Source organism: Halichoerus grypus, chromosome 10 (assembly GCF_964656455.1).
Source record: "Halichoerus grypus chromosome 10, mHalGry1.hap1.1, whole genome shotgun sequence".
Classification (NCBI taxonomy): Eukaryota; Metazoa; Chordata; class Mammalia; order Carnivora; family Phocidae; genus Halichoerus; species Halichoerus grypus.
In genome coordinates this window covers 89,152,753-89,179,713 of record NC_135721.1, presented here as the reverse complement: position 1 = coordinate 89,179,713, position 26,961 = coordinate 89,152,753, and the positions used below count along the sequence as shown (strand labels likewise).

Below are 26,961 nucleotides of genomic sequence, written 5' to 3'. Positions count from 1 at the left end.
AGGCTCCGAGCCTCAGTACACGTAATGTTACATCAGAAACGAGAGATAGCTATGCTCTTGCTCTGGAGTGACACTCCAACTTCGCTTCCATCGTGTTTAATGAACACATTTTTTTTTTTTTTAAGTTGAGGTATAACTTACACAGCATGATTAGTTTTTACATACTTAACACCCGTAGTATCACTGTCCGGATCCAGATATTAAACATGTTTACCACTCTAGTAGGTTGGTTCCCTTTGGACTTCCCTAACACAAATTCTTAGATCTTGCTCTCACTTTGGATGTAAAGATTAATTTCTATTTCGGGGAACTAAGGGGTGTGTCCTTGTTTTGTTCATGGTAATTATTTTTTAGAGACTGAACAGACTTCATAATTCATGGACGTTACTGAGAGTCCCAATTTGTCCTAGATTTATTACCTAGAGTGCCTATCACTGGTTCATTGTGTTTCTTTACTGAACTGCGTGCGGCTGAGAATACAAAGACTCTACAGAGGTGGAAGGAAAGCCCAAGGCTTACCTCTGAGCCGAGCTCCAAAACTCCAAGTCTGCGTTCTCCCCAGAGATGGAGCTGACAAGGGGAATTTTCAGCCTCATTGTCTGTCTCAGGGTTCTAGAACCAGGAAACCCCGCTGTTATCCGTGCGCGGCGGACGCTTGCGGAAAGGGGGCGCTCGGGCTCCCGCCTGGCCGGCTGGTCAACTGGAGACGCTCTACCCGAAGCGCAGCTCTCGATGAGCCGCGCCCTGCGTCCCCACGCCGAGGCGGCGGGGCGATGCGCTTGCGCACTGAGAGCTCACACCATATGTGCCCTGTCCCAGTGCGCGGGTCTGTGGAGAGCCGGGTGCGAGAGGCGGCAGTGCGAGGGGAGCCGAGCCGAAAAGAGACCAAAGTCGGCTGGGGGACAGTGGGTCTGTGAGAGACCGAATAGAGGGGCTGGGGCTACGAGCGCCGCTGACACACGATGGGGAAGAAGCAGAAAAACAAGAGCGAAGACAGGTACCCAGTAACTGGGTCCGCACGGTGGCGTCGGGCGCAGCTCAGTGGTTCGCGCGGGTTTCGCCGGCGCGGGGTGGAACGGGGGTGAGGCTCGCGCCCGGCACCACGGGGCACCGGGCCTGGGTCCAGAATGGGCGGCCTGGGGCCAAGACCCCAGTTCCGGGCGGGCGCGGAGGGCCTCGGTGGCGGGCGGGTTCTTCCAGTCGAGGCTTGGTCCCGCCGCTACCCCTCGCCCGGCCTGGGAAGAGGGATCTCTTGCCTGAGGAGCGGGGCAGTGGTTTTGGGGTTCCCTGCCCTACGGGGAGGGACTCGCGTGGTGTCGCTGGGCCGGGGACGGCCTGGCCAGCGTGGCCCCGGCCAGCGTGAGAGTTGTTTTTGTGGCGCTATTATTGGCGGGGGTCAGGAAGAGTTCTTTCAGTGCCTTTGTACCTGTGAATACTTGAAGAGAGAGGGGAGTTCGAATGAGAGTGTACCTACAGCTCGGTTTTTTAAACTCTGAGCCGCTCAGGTGAGTTGGAGTTACAGGGAGGTGTTTAATAGGTAACCCCCTCTTAACCTCATTTAATGTGTTTACAGTTCCCAATTATTTAAGGTCTGGTTGTCCAGACTCCGTGCTTTTCGCTTTCCTTCTTCCGGCCCGTCTTTTGGTGATTTCTTTGCTCTTTAGCACCTCCCCCTAAGAAAGGAGGAGGAGGAGACGAAACCAACCAACCAGGGTCTCTCCTTTGTAGGAGTGTACGGGTGGGAGTGTACGGGTGTATGTGGAGTTACGTACCCCGAGATTTTTGCAACATTTCCGTATGTCACATTCTATTGAATCCTCTTACTCTTCTCATTCAAAGTTTACTCCCTGGGAGTGAAGATCTGTTACATTTCACCTTTGTAAACCACTCACCAAACTTAGTTCAAATACTAGGGGAGAGTAAGGTAAATTAAAAAAACAAAACAAAACAAAAACCAAAAACAACAACCTCTGATAGTTCATTTTGACTTAAAATGGGTACCAGGTCTTGAAGTTAAAATAAGATTACTAATTATAATTCCTGGATTGTTTGCTCACCTGACACCACTGATGAGTGGAATTAAAAGACACCAAGGTGAGTCTTGTATTTCAGCTACAAATCTATTGGAAGAAGTTAATTGGCTTGCAGACTAGAACTTGTTAATCAGACCAGGTAAATGAGAGAAAATAAGCAGACTTCTGGGTGATTTAGTGGGACAAAAATTTCTCTGCTTTTGGCAGGATGTTTTGACACATAGGATACATTTTTATTCCAACCGTGTACAAAAAGTAGATGAGTATAATAAAGCTTTGTATACTAATTAGCGGGTTTCAACCGTGGTTATCACATGACCATTCGTGTTCTATCCACCTGCTAAGATATTTTAAAGCTATCTCAATCTTCATGTGTTAATCCTTCAGGTGTATCTGAAAGATAAATACTTGAGGGAAAAAGCAACTGCAGATACATCAAGCCTAAGGAATATTAAGAAGGATTTCTTAAATATTATTGACTATCCACTCAGTTTTCTAATTTCATTGTCTTTTTTTAAAAAAAATTTTCTTTTCTTTTTTTTTGCACTTGGTTTGTTTGGTTCAGGATTACGGAAGTCCCGTTCTTTAGATTTAAAAAAAAAAAATACATGTATATGTTATACTTACGTGTTTTGCTTTCTAAGCTCTTTCATAGTGGAATAAAGCTGTTCAGAGGGGAGATACTTATTCTTGTTTATTTTTAGAAAAAAGTGAGTGTTTCTTACTGATTCATAAAGATTTTGGTGAGTGATGTAAAGTGCAAACACTGGAGCCTGTTGTTAAATGATTGGTTTAGTAGTATAGAAAGAATGCTACTACTGGTTTTTTACCCCCGCAGACTAATCTGTGGTCTTACATTTTGGCTCATTTTTTTTTAAAGATTTTATTTATTTATTTATTTATTTGACAGAGAGAGACACAGTGAGAGAGGGAACACAGGCGGGGGGAGTGGGAGAGGGAGAAGCAGGCTTCCCGCGGAGCAGGGAGCCCGATTCGGGGCTCAATCCCAGGACCCTGGGATCATGACCTGAGCCGAAGGCAGCTTAACGACTGAGCCACCCAGGCGCCCCATATTTTGGCTCATTTTGAAGGGAAAGTGGTAGCAATGTAATTGAAAACTTACTTTCTCATATGCCAATGTCAAGTTTTTTTTTTTTTTTTCCAAGTGCTTCATGGACTCCTTTGCTTGAATGCCTTTCAAATAATGTCTAAGAAATCCCAGGGTTTTGCACAGGTCTGCCTTTGACTGGAACTACTTGGCCTTTTTACTTTGGCATTCTTTGTAAGATGTTTTGGAGGGTAGGAGGACAGGGAAGATATTTGGGGGTGGGGAGTGAGGAGGGTAGCAGGGAAGTTCCACTACTTGTGAATTAGTTTGCTTTGACCTTCTGTATATTTAAATACAATTTCTTCAAGGATATTTTACATATTTGTAAAAGAAACAAAAACATACACTGGGAAGAAAGTCTAGAAAGAGAGCCCTATTTTAGGATCAATATCCTTGTTTGTGTAAAATGAGATATTTATCTGGTTTTATTCTCTTGTATAAAGATCCCCACTTGTAAAGATTGTACATTCATCCCACCACCCCTTCCCTTTCAAGCTATGCTAAGCTGAACATGTTTCTGGCCAGGTAGAACTGGGTGAGAAATTAGCAGCTGCTTATTAGTTATCAAGATACAGGGAATTGAGTCACTTTTCTGGTTGGAAAGAACGAAAAATACTTTATCGTTTTAATCCTTACTTCCTTATATTTAATCCTTATTTTAACTTCTCAGCCACTCAGTGTTCATTTAAAATTAGGTTTTATTTCATCTGAGTATCTGATTTTATTTGGGTATCAAATGCTTTGTTGTATCAGTGACTTTTGTTTAAAAACTGAGTTCTCAAATTTTGTTCTCATTCTGAGAAAGAGATTTTGATAAGACATTCAGCAAGTTTTCCTGTCTTTTTTCAGTTGGCTGGAGAAACTCTTGATGTGATAAGGGCTAGGATTCAATATCTGTAGGTGATACAAAATATAAGGTCACAGTCAATTCTCACAGTCATTGGTTTACATAATGGGACCTTATGGGATCTTGTGTGTTCTAGTGATGTCCTACTGTTTCCGTTTACACAATATGATTGATCTCTCTCTTTTTTTATTATTGTTATGTTAATCACCATACATTACATCATTAGTTTTTGATGTAGTGTTCCATGATTCATTGTTTGCGTATAACACCCAGTGCTCCATGCAGAATGTGCCCTCTTCAATACGCAGTCACCAGGCTAACCCATCCTCCCACTCCCCTCCCCTCCAGAACCCCCAGTTTGTTTTTCAGAGTCCATTGTCTCTCATGGTTTGTCTCCCCCTCCGATTCCCCCCCTTCATTCTTCCCCTTCTGCTGTCGTCTTTTTTTTTTTATTAACATATAATGTATTATTTGTTTCAGAGGTACAGATCTGTGATTCAGCAGTCTTACACAATTCGCAGCGCTCACCATAGCACATACCCTCCCCAATGTCTGTCACCCAGCCACCCCATCCCTCCCACCCCCCACCACTCCAGCAACCCTCAGTTTGTTTCCTGAGATTAAGCATTCCTCGTATCAGTGAGGTCATATGATACATGTCTTTCTCTGATTGACTTATTTTGCTCAGCATAACACCCTCCAGTTCCATCCACGTCGTTGCAAATGGCAAGATTTCATTCCTTTTGATGGCTGCATAATATTCCATTGTACGATTGATGTTCTCTTACTGATGAGTGTAGAGAAGAAAAGGATCTAGGTTATTTCGTCTTTCACAGCCTCCAGTTCTTTATTCTGGTCCCTTTTTTGTTTGTTTGATCCCTTAAGTGTGGTAGTTATATTTTTCAGATTATAAGGAAGTTGGTGTGTCACCTTAATAGGATTAATTACCCCCCCCCAAAAAAAACAAAAGGATACAGAGGGAAGGAAGATAATTATTTCATCTCTCTCACCATCAACTATCATTGAGGTGGGGATGTCATTCAGGACCTAGAAGGTCTTTCAGGATTCCGTAGAGTTCTAGGGTATGTTCAGCATCAGGTTATTTTTTGCTGTGGTTCTCTATACCAGCAGTGAACCAGTATAGTGACTCCACTATTCTTTGTTTTAACTCAGATATTGTTCTTATCATTACTGGCAAATTCCCTGGTTTCTTGAGAGTTCTAGCTATTTCTCAGACAGTTGCCTAACCTTTAGATGGTTAGGAGCCTGCCTGGAAGGAGCTCTGAGTATAGCAGGTAGTCCAGAGCTTTCCAGAGAGGGAGTTGGCCAAGTGGCAAATAGTCTAGCTCAACAAAGGAATTTATTTCTCATTTGTATATACTTGAATTGGTAATAAAAAAACGCCCTTCTGTCTGCATGTATTAGATCAAAAAAGAAAAAAGATGTGTATAATCCAAGAGTTCTCTTGGTTTAGCTTGTTCCTGTACTAATACTTTAGGAAATTAGTATGTGGAGGGAGAAGAGAAGTCCTAGTTTGCCATAAATGAACAAGAAAGCAGATGATAAACTTGTTGTTAGCTTATAGTAACTTTACCTTCTGTAGTGGTGATCTCTGGGGAGCTGATGCAGCTATTTTTGATGTTGCTTGCCCACTAATTGTGCTTTATTCATCTAAGTTTCTTCCATTCTTGCATTTGATCTGTAAGGTGAGCAAAGCATTGTGTAACTGAAGAACTGAGTGTCAGTGGTTAGGGTAGAACAGCAGTTCTCAAACTTTGGTCCTACCACCCCTTTACATTCTTTACTAAGGAACCAAAAAGGTTTTTGTTTTTGTGGGTTATATGGATACTTACTGTATTACAAATTAAAAGTTCTTAAAGTAGTTATTAATTTAAAAATAAAACTAGGGGCTCCTGGCTGGTTCAGTTGGTAGAGCATCCAACTCTTGATCTTGGGGTTGTAAGTTCAAGCCCCACCTTGGGCAAAGAGTTTACTTAAAATAAATTTAAAAAACTAATAGACATGTTAAATATTAACATAAGTAGCATTGTTAAGTAATCGTTTATAAAAAAATAATGAGAAGACTGATATTATTAAACAGTTTTGCAAACCTCCTTACTGTCTGGCTTAGTAGAAGAGAACTTGATTCTCCTCTGTGCATTCAGTGTTGTAGCAGTATCACATCATGTGACTTCTGGAAAACTCCACTGTACAGTTGTGAGAAAATGAGAATGAAAAAGTCTAATAGCCTCCTAGTATTATTTTGAAAATACTTTTGATCTCTTGAATTAGTTTAGACCCCCTGAACAGGTCTTGGGGACTACTTTGAGCTGATTTAGGGATTCCTAAACTAGATTTGGGTCTTTGTGAGATAATTTCCAAGCTCTTTGACTGTCATTAATGTTTGTCTAACAGATAATAGAAATGCTTAGGAAATACTCAAGGACAACTTAAGACATCTGTGGTTGTGTTCATGCTCTTGATATTTTATCCACTTAAGATTCTCTTTTTCAGGGGCGCCTGGGTGGCTCAGTTGTTAAGCGTCTGCCTTCGGTTCAGGTCATGATCCCAGGCTCCTGGGATCGAGCCCCACATCGGGGTCCCTGCTCAGCGGGAAGCCTGCTGCTCCCTCTCCCACTCCCCCTGCTTGTGTTCCCTCTCTCGCTGTCTCTGTCAAATAAATAAATAAAATCTTTAAAAAAAAAAAAGGATTCTCTTTTTTAATGTAATAAGGTGAATTTATCAAGTTCTGTTAAAAATCTTTTGGGATTGATTTTAATTGGGAATCCCATTAAGTTTTTAGAATTTTTGTACAGTTGTCATCATTGTGGTATCACATCATATCATTCAAGATATTGTCTGCTTAATCACTTAATTGCCAAGTGTTGTTTTAGGTGCTCAAAATATAGTGGTAAACAAATCATTAATAAGACATACTTCCCTATTTGGCTAATTGTAGATCAGTAAAATTTTATTTTTTTCATTTGAGTCTTTAGAATATTTCTTGTTTGGCTTATTCCTAGGTATCTTATAGTTTGGTTGCTGTTAATACAGTAATTTTTCTTCTTTGCTTAATGAGAAAACTTTTAAGATGGTTATCTTGTGTCCAACTTAGTGAACTCTTATTAGAATAGATGTGTAAAGGGTGAGGACTAAATTGTGATTAGATTATTAGTTTGTGATAATAGGTAAATAGTAAAAAGGGGAAGAGCAGGGAGAAAATTAAAGACATTACAGAAGCATTCAAATGTTTTAGTTAGTGACACCCAAATGACTCCTTTTTCTCTTTCTAATTTATGCCCTGTGACAAATATGAACTGTTGAGAAAGTCCAAAATATACAGGTATTTTGAACGCTTATTAAACAGTATTGAAGTAATCACAGTAACACAGCTTGTCTTAGCAGTAACCACAGTATTTATATAATTTTAATGAAAATACTTAATGTAGAACCAATAACCATGTTGTAATTAATTTGAGAATCTAGGAGGAAGGGGAAAGTATAGACATTTAAGAAGTAGTATATCATATATAGAAGAGGAAAGTGGGGTTTAACATAATAATGTGCTTGAAGTTTAGAACCTCTCAGCTATTAAGCCAAATCCAACTCTGGAACCTGTGGCTTTTCACTGTGGTATACTAGTTGATTTAAGAAATGTTGGATATTCCAAAATACAGACTTTCCAAAGAAAAATTAATATCTGCATAGGATCTTTACTGGTGAAAGAACTGTTAAAGATTAAGAACTCAAACAAGGAGGGAGAATAGAAAAATGACAGCCACTGTCTGTAGGTCAATCAGTGCCAAAATTTCTTTAAAGAATTTCTTTCTCCCTTAACCAATTTAATTACGTAACTGCTCGTCTTTCTGTTTAAAGTGAAAGCAATGAAGATTTAATGTTTTAGTCCTTCCCATCAGACATGATATATAAAATTTCAGATATGTTCTTTCAGAGGAATCTCTATTTTTCACCAGGTAGCAGTTATTTTTTAGAATAATTGGTTTTCACTCCTCCTTTTGGTGATAGAAATATACTTATATTTGTTTGGCTTTTCTGTTTCTGAAACTTTATTCAAACCATAAACTTTAGATAGCAGTCCCTAAAAATACAGTTGAGTACTGTTTTAAGTCAAATTTATGTCATTAGGTTTCAGGTACTGAGCTTTGCTGAAGCTAAGAGGTATGACTGATGATATTGTAGTTGGCATTTCTTGTAAGTCTAGAATCATGTTCTAAGATTCTATTATATGAATATACTACATTTTATTTACCCATTCATCGGTTGATGGACATTGGGGTGGTTCTACTTTTTGGCTGTTATGAATCATACTGCTGTAAAAATACTTATACAGGTTTTTGTGTGGACATATGTTTTCAGTTCTTGGGGTTTATACCTAGGAGTGAAATTGTTGGGTCATAGGGTAATATATAGTTTAACTTCTTCAGAAACGGCCAGGCAGTTTTTCAGGAACAGCTAAAGCTTCTGCTCCATTTTACATTCCAGTCAACAATGTGTATTAGAATTCCAATTTCTCCACATCTTCATCAACACTTATCATCTGACTTTTTGAATTATAGCCATTCTAGTGGGTATGAAGTGGTGTCTTCCTGGGATTTTAGTTTGCATTCCATGATGGCCTAAGATGTTGAGTATGTCCTCATGTGTTTATTGGACGTTTGTATATCTTGTTTGGAGAACTGACTATTCAGATCCTTTGCCTATTTTTAAATTGACTTCTTTATTCTTGAGGAATGAGTTCTTTATATATTTTAGATACAAATCCTTTATCAGATACGATTTGCAAACATTTTGTCCGATTCTGTGGGTTATTTTCTCCCTCAGGAGGTTATTGTCTGTCCTTTCTTTCTTTCTTTCTCTTTTCTTTTTCTTTTCTTTCTCTTTTCTTTCTTTCTTTCTTTCTTTTCTTTCTTTTCTCCTCTCTCTCTCTCTTTCTTTATTTAAAGATTTTAAGTAATCTCTACACCCAATGTGGGGCTTAAACTCAAAACCCTGAGATCAAGAGTTGCATGCTCTACTGACTGAGCCAGCCTGGTGCCCCTGTCCTTTCACTTTCCTTCCTTTTTTTTTTTTTTTTTTTTTTAAGATTTTATTTATTGGACAGAGAGAGAGACAGCGAGAGAGGGAACACAAGCAGGGGGAGTGGGAGAGGGAGAAGCAGATTCCCCACCGTGCAGGGAGCCCGATGCGGGGCTCAATCCCAGGACCCTGGGATCATGACCTGAGCCGAAGGCAGACGCTTAACGACTGAGCCACCCAGGCGCCCCAGTCCTTTCACTTTCTTGATGGTGTCCTTTGTAGCACAAAAGTTTCTATTTTTTTTAAATTAAGATATATTATTTGTTGCAGGGGTACAGGTCTGTGATTCATCAGTCTTACGCAATTCACAGTGCTCACCATAGCACATACCCTCCCCAATGTCCATCCAAAAGTTTCTAATTTTGATGATGTATGATTTATCTATTTTTTCTTTGGTTGCATGTGATCTAAGAAACTATCACCAAATCCAAAGTCATGAAGATAACTTAATATTAACTAAATATTAATATTTGTGTACAGGTATTTTTCTTTCCAGTGGCTTTATAGTTTTAGCTCTTACAGTTAGATGTTTGAGCTATTTTGAGTTACTTTTTTATTCTGTGAGGTAGGGATCCATCTTCATTTTTTTACATGTAGATATCCAGCTGTCCCAGCACCATTTTAAAAAAAGGCTTTTCTTTTTAATTCCTTGTCAAAATCAATTGACCATATATATAGGGGTTTATTTCTGGGCTCTCAATATTGTTCCATAGATCTTTGTGTCTTTATGGCAGTACCACACTGTCTTGATTGCTGTAGTTTTGTAGTAAGTTTACAAATTGGAAAGTGATTTTTCTAACTTCTTTTTGAGATGGTTTTGGCTATTCTGTGTCCCTTATATTTCCATACAGACGTTAGGAAACACTTTACAATTTCTGCAACAAAAAAGAAGGCAGTTGGGATTTTGATTGGGATTGCATTTCATTTGTAGATCAATTTTGGGAGTATTGCCAATATTATGCCTTCTGATCCATGAATGCGGGATGTCTTTCCACTTATTAGGTCTTCAGGTTCAGCGGTTTTTTTTTTTTTTTGGTTACAGTTTTTAGAGTACAATGTTTGCAGTTCTTTTAAAAAAATTATTCCTAAGTATTTAATTCTTTTGTACACTATTGCAAATGGGGTTAGTTTCTTAAGTTCATTTTCAGATTGTTCATTACTAGTGCATAGTTTAAATACAATTGATTTTTGTATATTGATTTTTTATCCTGCAATCATACACCCTCGTTTATTAGCTCTAATGATCTTGTGTGTGTGTTGATTCTGTGGACACGATCATGTCATCTGCAAGTTCAGATGGTTTCTACCTTTTCCAATCTAAATGTCTTTTGCTTCTTTGTCTTGCTGAAAGCTCTGGCTAGATTGTGCAGTACAATGTTGACTAGAAGTGGGGAGAGTAGACATTCTTGTCTTGTTTCTGATCTTAAGGGGGAAAAGCTTTCAGTATTTACCCATTAGGTATGATGTTAACTATGTTTTGCCGAGATGCCCTTTTCCAGGTTGAGGAATTTCCATTCTGTTCCTAGTTTGTAGTGTTGGATTTTGTTAAATGCTGTTTCTTCATCTACTGAGATGATCACGTGGTTTTCTCTTTTTTTTCTGTTTACGTATGTTGTATGTTGAATCATCCTTGCTATTCTGGGATAGATCCCACTTGGTCATGGTGTATAATTCTTTTTATGTTTTTGGATTTGGTTTCCTAGTGTTTTGTTGAGCATTCCATTTTTTCCCCTTTTAACCTTTCTATGTAGCTCTTTTGGGTCTGTCTTTTGGTAAACAGTGTTAACATTGAATTTTTATAATAGGACTTGATACCCTATCTTTGAAGGCTTAAAGTCACTTATATTGCTTGTATTAATTATATATTTGACCTTACTTCAGACATCTATTTTGTCTTCATTTGTACCAGTTCTGCCGTGCTTTATTTCTATTTTCTTCCTTTTATCCTGGGTTACAATTTATACATGCTATTCTTTTTTTTTTTTTTTAAAGATTTTATTTATTTATTAGAGAGAACACAAGCAGGGGGAGTGGGAGAGGGAGAAGCAGACTCCCCACTGAGCAGGGAGCCTGATGCGGGGCTCAATTCCAGGACCCTGGGATCATGACCTGAGCCGAAGGCAGACGCTTAACCGACTGAGCCACCCAGGCGCCCCATTCTTATTTTTTAAAGTGGTTAGATTTGAAATTTTACCTTGCAAAGTCAGTATTTAATGCTCCATAAAACAGTACAAGGCCAGTCATGCAACTGTCCAGTATTTTCATTTTATTTTATAATCCTTCACTCAGGTTGGTGACCTTTTACTTAAAGTTAGGTACTACTTAAATGCCAGGACTGAACCTAGAAAAAAAATAGGCACGTACTCAGTGGATTTTCAGTTTTCAAGAATTTAAGTCAAAATAAGGAAAAGTGATTTCCTTTTTTAGGCATATAAATAGCTAAGAGTCTTAAAGGAATGAAATGTTGGGAAGGCATTACCTTCCCAGACTCCAGAAATTACGAGACAAAGTAGTAGGCTCCTGATTCATTCCAAAGTTTACTTTCTGTTTATGCAAGTTTGTAATTTTTTAAATATAGAAATTTAACTTTTTAATATAAAAATTTCAAGCACACAGAAAAGTTGAAGGAATAGTATAACGAACCCCCATATACTCATCACCTAGATTTAATCATTGCTAGTATTTTGTCCCCATTTTTGTTATATGAACTTTATTTTATAAATACCTTGGCATTTTCTCCCTAAATGTTTTTTTATACAACCACAATAACCCTTATCCCACCTAGTGCAATTAACACAAATTCTCTAATATTTAATATTCAGTCCATATATCAAATTTCTAGCTGCACAGTGGCTTTTCACAGTGTTCAAACCAGGTTGCAGACAAGGTTCACACTGCATTTCATTGTGGTGTAGCTTATAATTTTTAAAATTCACACTTCCATTATAGGTATCTGGCTAAAATTATTTTTTTCTGTGTAATATTTTCTTCGTGCTCTCACTGAACTTACTTAGAATTATCAAAATTCAGTTATCTCAGCTTCTTGGTAATATGAAGGGGGAATTATTAGACTTATAAGTGGTAACTGCATTCTTTGCTGTTTGGTTTAAAGACAAAATTGTTTTGCAAGCCTACAAACTTACTACTACTAAATGATGACTGAAGTGTTAAGTTATATTAACTTCCTCTTATTGATATGAAATATGTAATCAGTTTTGTGAAATTTTTTTGAGGTGAAATTCACATAACATAAAATTAACTATTTTAATTATATGATTTTGTGGCATTTAATACATTCACAGTGTTATGCAGTCTCTTTTATCTAGTTCCAAAACATTTCATCTCCTTCAAAGGAGATCCTGTACCCATTAGCAGTCACTCCCCATTTCCCCATTCTCTGAGTCCCTGGCAACCACTAATGCATTTTATGTCTTTTGATTGACCCATTCTAGTTATTTCATATAACGGAATCACACATGTATGACCCTTTTTTTTTAAAGATGTATTTATTAGAGAGGGAGAGCGTGTGCACACGCAAAATGGGGGAAGGGCAGAGGAAGAGAGAGAATCCCAAGCAGACTCCCACGGGGCCCAGTCTCATGACCCTGAGATCATGACCTGAGCCGAGACCAAGAGTCAGATGCTTAACTGACTGAACCACCCAGGTGCCCCCATATATGACCTTTTATGTCTGGATTTTTTGACGTAGCATAATGTTTTGGAGGTTCTTCCATGTTGTTGAATGTATCAGTACTTCATTTTGTTTTTATAGCTGAATAATATTCTATTGTATGTATATATGCCACATAATGTTCATTTATCCAGTGATGGACATTTTGATTGTTTCCACCTTTTGGCTACTGTGAAAAGTGCTGCTGTGAATATTTGTGTACAGGTATTTGAATCCCTGTTTTCAGTTCTCTTGAGTATATACCTAGGCATGGAATTGGTTTGTGGGTCATATGGCAATTCTATGTTTAACTTTTTCAGGAACCACCAGACTTTTTTTTTTTGAGTGTAGTTGACTCACATTATTACATTAGTTTCAGGTGTACAGCATAGTGATTGGAGAAGTTTATACATAATGCTACGCTCACCACAGGCATAGTTACCATCTATCACCATACATCGTTATTACAGTGTCATTGACTCTATTCCTTATGCTGTTTTTTATTCCTTTGACTTATTCATTCCATAACTGGAAACCTGTATGTCCCACTCCCCTTCACCCATTGTGCGCATCCCTCCACCCCCTCCTCTCTGGCAACCATCAATGTGGTCTCCATATTTACAGGTCTGATTCTGCTTTTTATTTATTCATTCATATTTTTTTGTTTTGTTTTGTTTTTAGATTCCATGTGAATGTAATCATAGGGTATTTGTCTTTCTAAATCTGACTCTTCACTTACCATAATACCCTCTAGGTCCATCCATGTTGTCATAAATGGCGAGATCACATCCTTTTTTATGACTGCATAATGTATCATTGTATATATACACCACATCTTCCTTATCCATTTATCAATGACCACTTGGATTACTTCCGTATCTTGGCTATTATAATGTTGCAGTAAATATTTGGGTGCATATATCTTTTTGAATTCGTGTTTTCATTTTCTTTGAATAAATTTCACATAGTGAAATTACTGGATCATATTGTATTTCTATTTTTAATTTTTTGAGGACCCTCTGTAAATTGCACCAATTTACTTTCCAGGGCACCTGGGTGGCTCAGTTGGTTAAACGTCTGCCTTTGGGGTCCTGGGATGAAGCCCCCCGTCAGGTCCCTGCTTCTCCTTCTCCCACTGCCCCTGCTTGTGCTCTCTGTCAAATAAATAAAATCTTTAGTAATAAAAAAAAAGTCTGGTTTCATTCTTTTACATGTAGCTGGCCAGGTTTCCCAAGACCATTTATTGAATAGACTGTCTTTTCCCCATTGTATATTCTTGCCTCCTTTGTCCTAGATTAATTGACTACATAAGTGTTGGTTTATTTCTGGGCTCTATGTTCTGTTCCATTGATCTGTATGTCTCTTTTTGTGCCAGTATCATACTGTTTTGATTACTATAGCTTTGTAGCATATCATGAAATCAGGGATTGTGATATCTACCTTCCCCCCACTCAAGCTTGCTTTGGCTAGTTGGGGTCTTTTGTAGTTCCATATAAATTTTAGTATTCTAGTTTTGTGAAAAACGTTTTTGGAAGAATCACCAAACATTTTACGGTGGCTGCAACATTTCACATTTCCACCAGCAATGTAAAAGGGTTCTAATTTCTTTATATCTTTGCCGGTCCTTTTTTTTTTAAATAGCCATCCTAGTAGTTGTGAAGTGGTGTCCCATTGTAGTTTTGATTTGCATTTCCCTGGTTGCTAATGATGAACATCTTTTTTTGTGTATTCACTAAAATTTGTATGTCTTGTTTGGACAAATTCTGTGTCAGTTCTTTACTCATTTTTAAGTTGTATTTTTAAGGTTGAGTTTTAAGAATTCTTTGTATATTCTGGATACTTAACTCTTCTCAGATATATGATTGGTAAATATTTTCCTCCATTATATGGATTATCCATTGTGTTGATAGTGTCCTTTTTACAAAAAATTTTAATTTTGATGAAGTCTAACTTTCCTTTTGTTTTTCTTTTTTGGTCATTGTTGCTTTTACTTTTGCTATCATAGCTAAGAGTATTGCCAAGTCCAAGGTCATGATTCACCTGTATGTTTTCTTCTTAAGAGTTCTATTGTTTTAGCTCTGAAATTTAGGTCTTTAGCCCATTTTGTCAATTTTTGTATATGAGGTCAGTTAGGGGTTCAATTTCTTTTATATGTGAATATCTAGGACCAGTACCAGTTGTTGAAGAGACTGTTGCTTTCACTGTTGATTGGTGTTGGCACTGCTGTCAAGTTCGTTGACCATGGATGAATGGATTTATTTCTGGAATTTTTATTCCTTTGGTCTTGTTGAGCCTTATGCCAGTACCACCTTGTTTTGATTACAGCAGTGTAAATTTTCTTAAATGAAAAATTTCGAACACATAGAAAAGTAGAATAGTTTAATGAACCCATAGGTGTCCATCACTCAGCTTCAAATATTACAGATTGATGGATGACCTTGTTTCATCTATATTCTACCTACTCTTTTCTTTCTTCATCATTTTTTAAGATTTTATTATTTTAGAGAGAGAGTGTGTGTGTGCATGTGCCCAAGTAGGGGGAGAGGCAGAGGGAGAGGGACAAAGCAGGCTTTGTGCTGAGCGTGGGGCTTGATCCCACAATCCTGAGATCATGGCCTGAGCCGAAATCAGGAGTCGACGCCTAACCAGCTGAGCCACCTTCACCCCTTTCTTCACCATTTTGAGACAACCTCAGACATTTGCAAATATTTCAGGAGGTTACCTAATCAGTTACAAAAAAGATTTTATATCTTAAATTTTAAATAGTAGAGCATTTCAGTTCATTTGGAAAAGTCTTCAGGTAAATGAAACATCATTGCAGTTTTCTCTCAGTGGGATTTTTTAACTGTTTGAATTTGTTTCAGAAAATTCAACTTGGAAGTTCTGTGATCAAAAAAAATTCAGTAATTGTTATAGTGGTAGCATGGTTTTTATTAAGCTGCTGTGATGAACCTGCCTTCCCTATTGTATGAAAGGGAAGAAGGCAGGTTGCCATTCCAGAATAGGGTTGCCATTCCAGAATAGGGTTTTTTCTTTATTTAATACTGTTGAGAATGTATTACATTTCCTGGTCATTATTCGTTGTAGAAGGTAGGGAGGTGAATTGAGCATACAAAAAGGAGTTTTCTCAAAGAATCTTACATTTTAATATAGCAAATAGGGCTATGTACAGATGATACAGAGGGGAGATGCAGAGAGAATGTGGAGTTTATTTTAAGTAGGGGAGTGCCACCCTCCAGATCACAAATTTGCCTCCCCAAATTATTATGTATGTGTCTTTCAAATTCCTTTCTAATTAAAACTGTCCTTAAAGCAGGCCAGATTGGAAGGAACAGCAGCGTGCTGTATGTTTTGTCTCAAGTACCAGGGTCAGTGACAAAGAATATCCAAGATCTTCATTTGCTTCTCAGTTGCCTAATAATTCTGTACACAGGTGCAGCCAGACCATTCTACTGATGGTGTTCAGCAAGTTGGTTATTGAGAAGTACCCTCTCCTAAGAGTAGTTCCCTGCATAAAAATTTTGTTAATATCTATTTGGTTATGCTGGGTACTACAGAGAGTATATTAGGTGATTAAAGGACCAGACTTACTTGTACAGAACACAAAGACTACAAGTTCACTTTATTTATTTGAGAGAGAGAGAGCGAATGCGTGTGCAGAGCGAGTGCGTGCGCGCGCACACGCCGTGGGGGGAGCAGCAGAGGGAGAAGCAGGCTCCCCACTGAGCAGGGAGCCTGATGTGGGGCTCCATCCCAGGACCCCAGGATCATGACCTGAGCTGAAGGCAGATGCTTAACTGACTAAGCCATCCAGGCGCCCCTACAAGTTCACTTTCAATGAGTGTTGAATGTGCTCAATTTGAGCAATTATTTTAGATTATAAATTGTGTCCTTTCTTAAGATACTGATTCAGAATGTTAGCCTAAATTATCGATAGCATCTATATATATCTACAGGCATAATATTAGGTATAAACTTGTATTTCTTATGCAAGTATGAGACCCAAAATTCTCATATCAAATAGAACTGTAGTATTTTTAAAGTTCAGATTTGCTGCATTGACATGAAAGATAACACCGTGTGTTGTTGATTCTAAATTAGTGCTTCTCAAAGTTTAATGTGCATGTGATTCACTTGTGGATCTTGTTAAAAAGGAGATTTTGATTCATTAAGTCTGGGGTGGGACCTGAGATTTTGCATTTCTAAGAAGGTGATATTGATGCTGCTTATCCCGGAGTAATTCTTTGAGTAGCAGATCTAAATAGACCATTTTATTGTGAATATATTGCCTCCTATAATGGACTTCTTTTTTTTTTTTTTTTTTAAGATTTTATTTATTTGTTAGAGAAAGTGCACAAGCAAAGGGAGAAGCAGGCTCCCCGCTGAGCAGGGAGCCCGATGCAGGACTTGATCCCAGGACTCTGGGATCATGACCTGAGCTGAAGGCAGATGCTTAACCAACTGAGCCACCCAGGCATCCCTATAATGGACTTCTTTTGAGTTCAGCAAGGGCTCAATTTTTCTAGTAAGTTTTTCAGTTTGAACTGATGATTTTAAGCTTTGTATTATAGCACTTTCTGTTGGCAAAATGTTTACATATTAAGTCTGCTCTGATCTTTTTCATCAGAGTTTGTCAAGTGGAAGTTTGTAAACAAAAGCTTGGGCTGCTCTTCTGTCAGAGTACAGCATGATAAGTTGGCCATCCGTATGGTTCTGGCATGTTTATCTTAAATCTTTATTATCAAATTGAAATTAAAAATGGATAAAACAAGTTACTGGAGAGAAATTTTAGACTTCTGAAATCACCCACAATCCTGCATCCCATTCCTCACCCGTACCCCCCTCACCTCCGTTGAGGGTGCTCACTCCAAAAAATGCCTTGGACTGATTTAATAGTTAGACACATTGGAATCGATAATATGTATGAACTTAGATTATGTGTATTTGGGGTTCTGCAAGGTGATGCTTGTGTATGTTCTTGTGCTGTCACTTTAACATATCAGGTATTTAGAAAGTGATGAATTAGGCTGAATTTTGTGGAAGGTAGTAAGATACATTCTGTTTGCATTGCAGTGTACAATGAAAGCAGCAGTATGGTTTCATATACCTTTTAAAGGTGTCAAAACTTAGTTCAGAAGGAAGTTAGAAGCTGGGAGGGCTTTATAGCTCTGAATTAATGGGTTGTAGTATATAAGATAGAACTCCATTGAGGGAGTAGGGAATGAGTGCTTTTGGGAGTTGCTGGTTGTGCCAGAGATGGGAGCTAATGAGGGGCAATGGTTATTGGGCTTTTCCTTCTTTTGTCTTGTTTTTCCTCTTTACATATGTAACTGTTGATGATCAAGGAGTGCTGGGTAAGAAGATGTGGAGACTGGAGAAATGCTAAGAAGCATCCTATGGATAGGGCAGGACTGGATTTCTCTGCTTCCCTTACTGCTACTAGCACTGGTAGGATAGAGTTAGGAGTAGAGAATGGGATTCCTCCTTCTTTTCCTCTTTTTTGTTATTGTTGGTAAGAGTTGGGGAAATGAGGGGCACCTGGGTGGTTCAGTCGGTTAAGCATCAGACTCTTGGTTTTGGCTCAGGTCATGATCTCATGGTCCTGGGATCGAGCCCTCATTGGCCTTCATGCGGAGTCTGCTTCAGATTCTCCCTCCCCCATGTTTCTCCCTCCCCGCCGCCACCCCTGCTCATGCCCTCTCTCTCTCTCTCTCTCTCAAATAAATAAAATCTTTAAAAAAAAAAAGAAAGAAAAGCATTGGGGAGATGAGCAGAAACTGAAGTAAAATGAAAAGGGGTAGCAACAGGGTTATGCAACTGTTCCTTTCCTCAGCATTTCCCTCAGTGCTTCAAGATTATGGTTAATTTACAGTTTTCAACTTGGGGGTGAGTAGAGAGGAAGGAGTGTTGTGTTTGGGATTTTACCTCTTTCCATTGATGTGCTTTCCATTTCTTTAGGGCTTGGTATTGATTAGGAATAGGAAGAATATATAGGTGTCCCAGTTATTTTTGCATCATAACCAGTTATTCCAAACTTAGTGGCTTAAAATAATAAAAATCATTATCTCTTGGTTCTGAGGATTGACTGGACTCCGTTAGGTGGGTCTCACTTGGGGTCTCTCATGTGGTTGCAGATAAATGGTGGCTGTGAGGGAGTCATCTTAAAGCCTTCCTCACTTGGCACTTGACTCACTTCTGGTGGATGATGATAGTAGCTCTTGGTGGGGATTCAGCTGGAACATCTGTATTTGATCTCTGTGTGGTCTGGACATGCTCATTAGCTTGGCAGTGAATATCTCAAAAGTCAGGAAGTAGATGCTGCCAGGAAAAGGCATGGGCCCAGGAACTATAGCATCATTTCTGCCATAGTCTGTTGATCATTCACACAGCCCCATGTTAAAGTGAAGGTGACAGACCCCCATCTCTCAGTGTCGGAGAAATTTTGAGCCAGGTTGTAAAACATCCACAGGGGGTAGAGAGGCACTGGGGAAGAGGGCTTGGTAGGAGAAAGTGTTAGGAAGCTTGAAGATTTTGAATTGTGGAATAGTTTGGCAAGATTTGCATTTTCTATGTTCTTGTCTAACTTTACATTAGACTTTTCAGTGGAAAATGCCTGTCATTATTAAATTTGCCAAAGTTGGAATTGAGATTTGCACATAAGGTTAATTTTCCTTTTACTTTATTTCAGTGAACTCCTTTTAGGTAATGTTTTGTGTCTTCAGGAGGCTTTATTATATTGATCTCAAAGTGAAGTATGTTTTATTTTTATATTTGATATTTATTCCAAAAAGCCAAATACCAAAGTTGAGTATATGCCTGCACACACAGTTAATAAAGAAATACCATGTTTTAAAAATTTATTTATTTTAGAGAAAGGGAGAGAGTGAGTGAGCATGAGCAAGAAGGGCAGAGGGAGAAGGAGATAGACTCTCAAGTGAATTCTGTGCTGAGCGTAGAGCCCAGTGCCAGGCTCCATCTCAGAACCCTGAGATCGTGATCCTGAGATCATAACCCGAGCCGAAGCAAGAGTCAGATGCTTAACTGACTGAGCCAGCCAGACTCCCCAAGAAATACCATGTTTTTAAAAGATTCCTTTATAGTGATATCATTTTAGTTTTACATTATATCATGTTAATAGAAATTAAGGTATTAGAGAATATTATAGGTTTATTTTTACTTTTCATAACTTAGAAAAATGGGTAAATTTTATATTAGGTTTACATGCTTTTAACCATAAGTGTTTAAACTGATAAATGCACTCTGTAACTTCTCAGCTGTTTTATAGCATTACGAGAAATTAAAATTAACATTTTTTTGAGGTGTAATTGACATGAAATTCACAAATTTCAAGGTTGCAGTTGATAAGTTTTGATAAATGTATGCAGTTGTGCATCCTTCACCACAGTCATGATATAGAATATTTCCATTAGCCCAGAAAGTTCCTTTATGACCCTTCGTAGGCAATATTTTTTCCCTACAACTGGCTTTTGGTCAGAAATCACTGTAATTTTTTGTTTTTGTTTTACTTACTTTTTGCATTCATTCTTTTTTTTCTTTCTTTTCTTTCTTTTTTTTTTTTCCTTTTTTGGTCAACGTCCTTTTCCAGACATTCATAAAAGTAGAATCAGAGTATGTAGCCTTTATTGGCTGACTGAGTTTAACTTAATATAATACTTCTGAGATTATCCATGTTGGTATATTTAACGTTAATTCTTTTGTCATTGAGTAGTAGTGCAGTATGTGGATAGATGACAATTTGTTTATAAATTACCTGGTAGATGGATATTTGGGTTATTTCCAGCTTCTTGTGATTATTGAATAAAGCTGCTATGAACATTTGAGTACAAGTCTTTGTGTGGACATATGTTTTCGTTTCTCTTAGGTAAATACCTAGGAGTGGGATTGCTGGGTCATATGGTAAGTGTGTATGTTCAACTTTAAGAAACTGCCAAACTGTCTCTTCCAAAGTGGCTGTGCCATTTTTACATTCCCTCTGGGGATGTGTTCCAGTTGCTCCACATCCTCTCTCAACACTTAGTATTTTCAGTCTTTTTTTAGTCATGTTGGTGGCTGTCTAGTGGCATCTCATTGTGGCTTTAATTTACATTTTCTTATGTTAGTGATATTGACCATCTTGTGTTAATTTGCCATTCTTTTTTTTTTTTTTTTATGTTATGTTAGTCACCATACAATACATCAGTTTTTGACGTAGTGATCCATGATTCAATGTTTGTGTATAACACCCAGTGCTCCATTCAATACGTGCTCTCTTTAATACCCGTCACCGGGCTAACCCATCTCCCCACCCCTCTCCCCTCTAAAACGCTCAGTTTGTTTCTCAGAGTCCATAGTCTCTCATGGTTCATATAATTAGCCATTCTTGAATCTCATTTGGTTAAGTGTTTGTTCAAATCATTCACCGATTTAAAAAATTACATTGTTTAATATTGGATGGTAGGAGGTGTTTTTTTTTATATTATAGACAAATCCTTCATCAGGTATATGCATTGCAAATTTTTTTTTTCTCAGTCTGGCTTGCCTTTTTATTTGACACTGGTTTTTCAAATGAAACTTTTTAAGATAATTGTAGATTCACATGCAGTTGTAAAAAATAACACAGAGAGGTCTTTATACCTTTTACCAGTTTCCCCACTATGGTAACATCTTCCAAAACTATACAACACCACAACTTGAATATTGACATTGATACAATGCACTGACCATAAATTCATTTGTGTTTATGTTTACTGCCTTATAGTATTATCAGCTGTGTAGATTTGTGTATTCACTACCATAGTCAAAATACAGAACATCACTGCAGGGATCCCTCATGTTGTTCACGTGTAACTGTATTCATCTCCTTCTTGTGCACCTCCCCTTCCTTGCCCATCCCTAACCCCTGGTAACCTTGGATCTGTTCTACATTTGTAAAATTTTTTCTTCCCAAATGTTGTATAAATGGAATCATGTATGTATGTAACCTTTGGGGATTGGCTTCTCTCCAGTCAGCCTAATTCTCTTGTGATTAATCCAAGTTGTTACATGTATTGATAGTCCTTTACATTTCATTACTTAATAGTGTTCCATGGAATGGGGATGAACCACAGTTTATTTAACCATTTACCCATTAAAGGACGTGTGGGTTGTTTTCGAGTTTTTGCTATTGCAAATGAAGCCACTACAAACATTTGTGTACAAGTTTCTGAATGAGATAAATTTTCATTGCTCAGGGATAAATGTGCAAGAGTGCAGTTGCTGGGTCATATGGTAAGTATGTTTTTAGTTTTATAAGAACATGACAGACTATTATTCAGGGTAGCTGTATACCAGTTTACATTTCTACCAGCAATGTGTGAGTGATACAGATCCTGTAAATCCTCACCAGCATTGGTTATTATCACTATTTTTTTGTCAGGAGGGTATTCTGATTGGTGTGTAGTGATATTCTATTATGATTTCAGTTTGCATTTCCCAGATGCCTAATAATGTGGGACATCCTTTATTTGCTATATGTAACTGCTCTTCAGTGAAATGTCTTTTCATGGATTTGTCCATTTTTAATTTACATTATTGGGGTTTTTACTGTTGAGTTTTTAGAGTTACCTATTATAGACACCAGGCCTTTTCCAGAATGTGGCTTGCAAATATTTTCTCCCTCTCTTGTGACTTGTTTTCTCATTCTCATCTCTTCAGATGGTCTTTTGCATAACCAAGGTTTTTGATTTTGATGAAGTCCAGTTTATTTTGGATTGTACTTTTTTAATTTCAGGAAGTCTTAAAAACTGCTTAGTGTTAGATCCCAAAGGTTTTTTTGTTTTTCTGTTTGTTTTGTTTTTTCCCTAAAAGTTATATTTTTATGTTTTACATTTAGGTCTGTCATGTATCTTGAGTTCATTTTTGTATAAATAATGAGATTGGAGTTCATTTTTTTTGGTATGAATAGATGTCCATTTGCTCCAGCATCATTTGTTGAAAAGGTTATCATTCCTCTCTTCAATTGCTTTTTGTACCTTTTTTAGAAATCAGTTTGCCATACTTCTGTGGGGGCTAATTTGAGATTCCCTCTTCTGTTCTGTTGATATTTGTGTCCGTATGTCTGCCAGAACCACAGTCTTGGTTATTCTAGTGACATATTTAGTCTCAAAATCAGCTAAAGTTTTTTATTTTAGTCATTTTCTAAAATGTTTTAGCTATTCTAGTTTTGTGGGGGTGTTTTGTTTGTTTGTTTTCCATATAAATTTTAGAGTAGTTTTGTTTATATTGGCTCTGTCCCAAAGATCTTGCTTGAACTTTTATTGGAATTGCATAAACTTGAATGTCATTTTGGGGGAGAATTGACATCTTACTGTGTTGAATCTCCTAGTTCATGAACATGGTATATCTCTCCATTTTCTAGTAAGGGTGTATTGAACCCTTACTAGATGTCATCAACGTCTTTGTAACTTTCAGCATACAAATTTTATACATGTTAGATTTACAGCAAAGTATTTTCTTTGAAATGATTGTAAATGATTGTCATTTTTCCTTGGACTCCTTATCTTTGAGAAGACTTCAGCATATCACTGATATTGACCTTGATCATTTGGCTGTATTTGTCAGGCTTTTACATTGTAAAGTTACCCTTTTCTTCCTTTCTTCCATCCTGTACTCTTTGAAAGTAAATCACTGTGTGTTGCTTACACTTCAGTGAGAAATTATCTATTTCCTTGATGATGGCATGTCTGCATAACTTACTTAGAATTCTTCTGTATGGGAGACTTGTCTGATCCCCATTTATTCATTCGTCTCTAATAGTATGGACTTGGGGATAATATTTTCTACTTTGGCTTGTAATCTAATACTGTATTAATTTGTTGCTCTAATTAAGAAATTAATTTGTTCTTGTTGGCCATTGAGTGCACTTTCACTTGGTGTCTACATTCCTTTGGTTATACGCTCATTGTTTTGGGTAGGGGTGGGAGGGGTAGGTAGGAAGGAGATGTTAATTACTTACCTTCTGGTATTACAAGATGCTCCAGGCTTACCCCAAGCCTAGAATCAGCTATTTTGCATTCTTACCAGCAATTGATACTGTCAATTTCTTGGATTTTAGTCATTCTGGTGTGTATGAATTGCTGTCTCCTTGTTTTAATTTGGCATAGTCCAAGATGGCAGAGGAGTAGGAGACCTTAGTTTTGCCTGGTCCCTGGAATTCAGATAGATAGCTATCAAATCATTCTGAACACCTGTGAACCCAACCAGAGATCTAAGAAAAGAATAGCTGCAACTCTACAAATAGAAAAGTGACTGCCTTCTGCAAGGTAGGAGGTGTGGAGAAGTGAATCCGAGGCAATATATTGGAAGATAAACCGGGGGGCAGGGGGGAAGGCAGCACTGGAAACTGATATAGCAGTAGAGCACAAAATCAGAACTTTTAGAAGTCTGCTCCAGTGAGCGATGTCCGTGCCTGAAAGTTGCTCAGGTGGCAACATGGGGTGGAATCCTAGGTGGGACAGTGTGGTCTCAGGATTCTTGGGGGCACAGGAAGACCAGGGGTGCCTGAGTGTGGCAGAGTTCCCAGGAATCAGAGTGGGGAAGCCGGCTGCAATCAGCAAGCCCAGGAGGGGCCTCTCAGCTCCAGGTTGCCATATACCATGAAACGTAGCCCCGTTGGCCAACCACCCTTCGAGCAGGGGCCCAGTGAGAGGCAGAACCGCAGCGAGACGCCCCCTCCCCCCCACAGGCATCCATCCAGGAGTGGCGCAGGTGTGCACTGCAGGAGTCTGCAGAGTTTGGAGACTTGAAACGGTGTCAAGTGCCTGAGATAGAAATGCTCAGTCACAGACTGGGTGAGCATGGAGTGCGGACAGAGTCCAGGGAGACAGGAGTGATTGACTGCTTTTCCCTGAGGGCACACTGAGGAGTGGGGCCCAGAGCTCTCAGCTCTGGGGCTGGAGATTAGGAGGTTGCCATTTGCATTCTCATCCTCTAAAGATGCACAGAAAGCCTTCAGGGAACAAAACCCACATGGAACAATCTGGAGCTCCTTGCTTAGCCTGACCCCCTGGCAAGGGTGGTGCAATTCTGCCCTGGGCAAAGACACCTGAGAATCAGTGCAACAGGCCCCTTCCCTAGAAGATCAGCAAGAACATCCAGCTAAGATGAAGTTTATGGATCATAGAGAACTGCAAAACTCCAGCCCTAGGGGAAAATAGTATATAGAATTTGTGGGTTTTTTTCCACCACGAATCTTTAGTCTTTCAATTTTAATTTTTTTCTCTTTCATTTTTCAACCAATTTATCAGCTCTTTTTAAAAAATCTTTAACTTTGATTTTTATAATTACATTCTATCCTTTCATTATATTTAATTTTATTTTTGTATGTATATAAGTTTTTATTCCTTTACAATTTGGGGATGCAGTTTCTTTTTTTTTTTTTTTTTAAGATTTTATTTATTTATTTGAGAGAGAGAGAATGAGAGAGAAAGAACACATGAGAGGGGATAGGGTCAGAGGGCAAAGCAGACTCCCTGCCGAGCAGGGAGCCCGATGCGGGACTCGATCCAGGGACTCCAGGATCATGACCTGAGCCGAAGGCAGTCGCTTAACCAACTGAGCCACCCAGGCGCCCCTGCAGTTTCTTTTAACAGACCAAAATACACCCAGAATCTAGTGTATGGCTCTGTTCTCTTCACTTGTCTGATAATATTCTTTTTTTCTTTTTCATCTAACTTTCATCTTTATAGTTACATTCTATCCTTTCAATGTACTTAACTTTATTTTTGTGTGTATATGTTTTTCTTTCTTTACAATTTTGAGATGTAGTTTCTTCTAACAAAGCTACCAAAATACACTCAGGATATAGTGTATTGCTTTGTCCTGTTCACCTGTTTATAGTCCTTTTTTTTTTTCTTTTAATTTTCATTTTTATAGTTACATTCTATTTTTTCATAGTACTTTATTTTTGTACATGTATAAGTTTTTCTTTCTTTACAATTTTGGGATCTAATTTTTTAACAGACTAAAATACACACAGGATTGAGTGTACTGCTCGGTTCAGTTCACTGGTCTGATTATATTCTTTTTCTTTTTAAAAATTTTTTTTGGTTTTGGTTCTCTTCTGGTTTGTTTAGTGTATATTTCTCTGGGGTTGTTGCCATTTTAGTATTTTGTTCTCTCATTCATCTGTTCTTCTCTGGACAGAATGACAAGATGGGAAAAACTCAACTCAAAAAAGAGAACAAGAGGGACACCTGGGTGTCTCAGTCAGTTAGGCATCTGCCTTTGGCTCAGGTCATGGTCTCAGGGTCCTGGGATTGAGTCCCACATCGGGCTCCTTGCTCAGTGGGGAGCCTGCAGCTCTCTCTACTTGCAGCTCCCTCTGCTTGTGCTCTCTGTCTCTCTCTCTGTGTCTCCCAAATAAAGTCTTAAAAAGAACAAGAGGCAGTACTGCTTGCCAGGGACTTAATTAGTATGGATATAAGTAAGATGTCTGAACTAGATTTCAGAATAACGATTATAAAGATACTAGCTGGGCTTGAGAAGAGTGTAGAAGACACCAGAGAATCCCTTTCTGGAGAAATAAAAGCACTAAAACCAAATCAAGTGAAATAAAAAAGGCTATTAATGAGATGCAATTAAGAATGGAGACTCTAACTGCTAGGATAAATGAGGCAGAAGAGAGAATCAGTGATCTAGAAGGCAAAATGATGGAAAATAAAGAAGCTGAGAAAAAGAGATAAACAACTACTGGATCACGAGGGAAGAATTTGAGAGATAAGTGATACCATAAAGCAAAACAATATTAGAATAATTGGGATCCCTGAAGAAGCCGGGGGGGGGTTGGCGAAGGTATATTGGAACAAATTATAGTGGAGAACTTCCCTAATCTGTGGAAGGAAACAGGCATTCAAGCCAGGAGGCACAGAGAACCCCCCTCAAAATCAATAAAAATAGATCAACATCAACATATAATAGTGAAGCTTGCAAATCTCAAAGACAAAGAGAAAAATCCTGAAGGCAGCTCAGGACAAGAGGTCCGTCACCTACAAGGGTAGAAACATTAGATTGGCAGCAGACCTATCCACAGAGACCTGGCAGGCCAGAAAGGACTGGCATGATATATTCAGGGTGCTAAATGAGAAAAATATGCAGCCAAGAATACTTTATCCAGCTAGGATGTCATTCAAAATAGGAGAGAGAAAAAGCTTCCAGGACAAACAGAAAC

The 26,961-nt window shown here is 38.4% G+C and overlaps 1 protein-coding gene across 2 annotated transcripts in view; it reads left to right on the top strand.

The window, feature by feature from the left end:
• The first annotated feature begins 769 nt into the window (after positions 1-769).
• EIF5B (eukaryotic translation initiation factor 5B) overlaps positions 770-26,961 on the top strand; it is a 100,902-nt gene continuing 74,710 nt past the window's right edge. For both annotated transcript variants that reach the window (XM_078056819.1, XM_036105256.2), the window contains exon 1: positions 770-997. In XM_078056819.1, the coding sequence (XP_077912945.1) occupies positions 963-997 (35 nt within the window). In that variant the 5' untranslated portion in view covers positions 770-962. The remainder of the gene's footprint in view (positions 998-26,961) is intronic.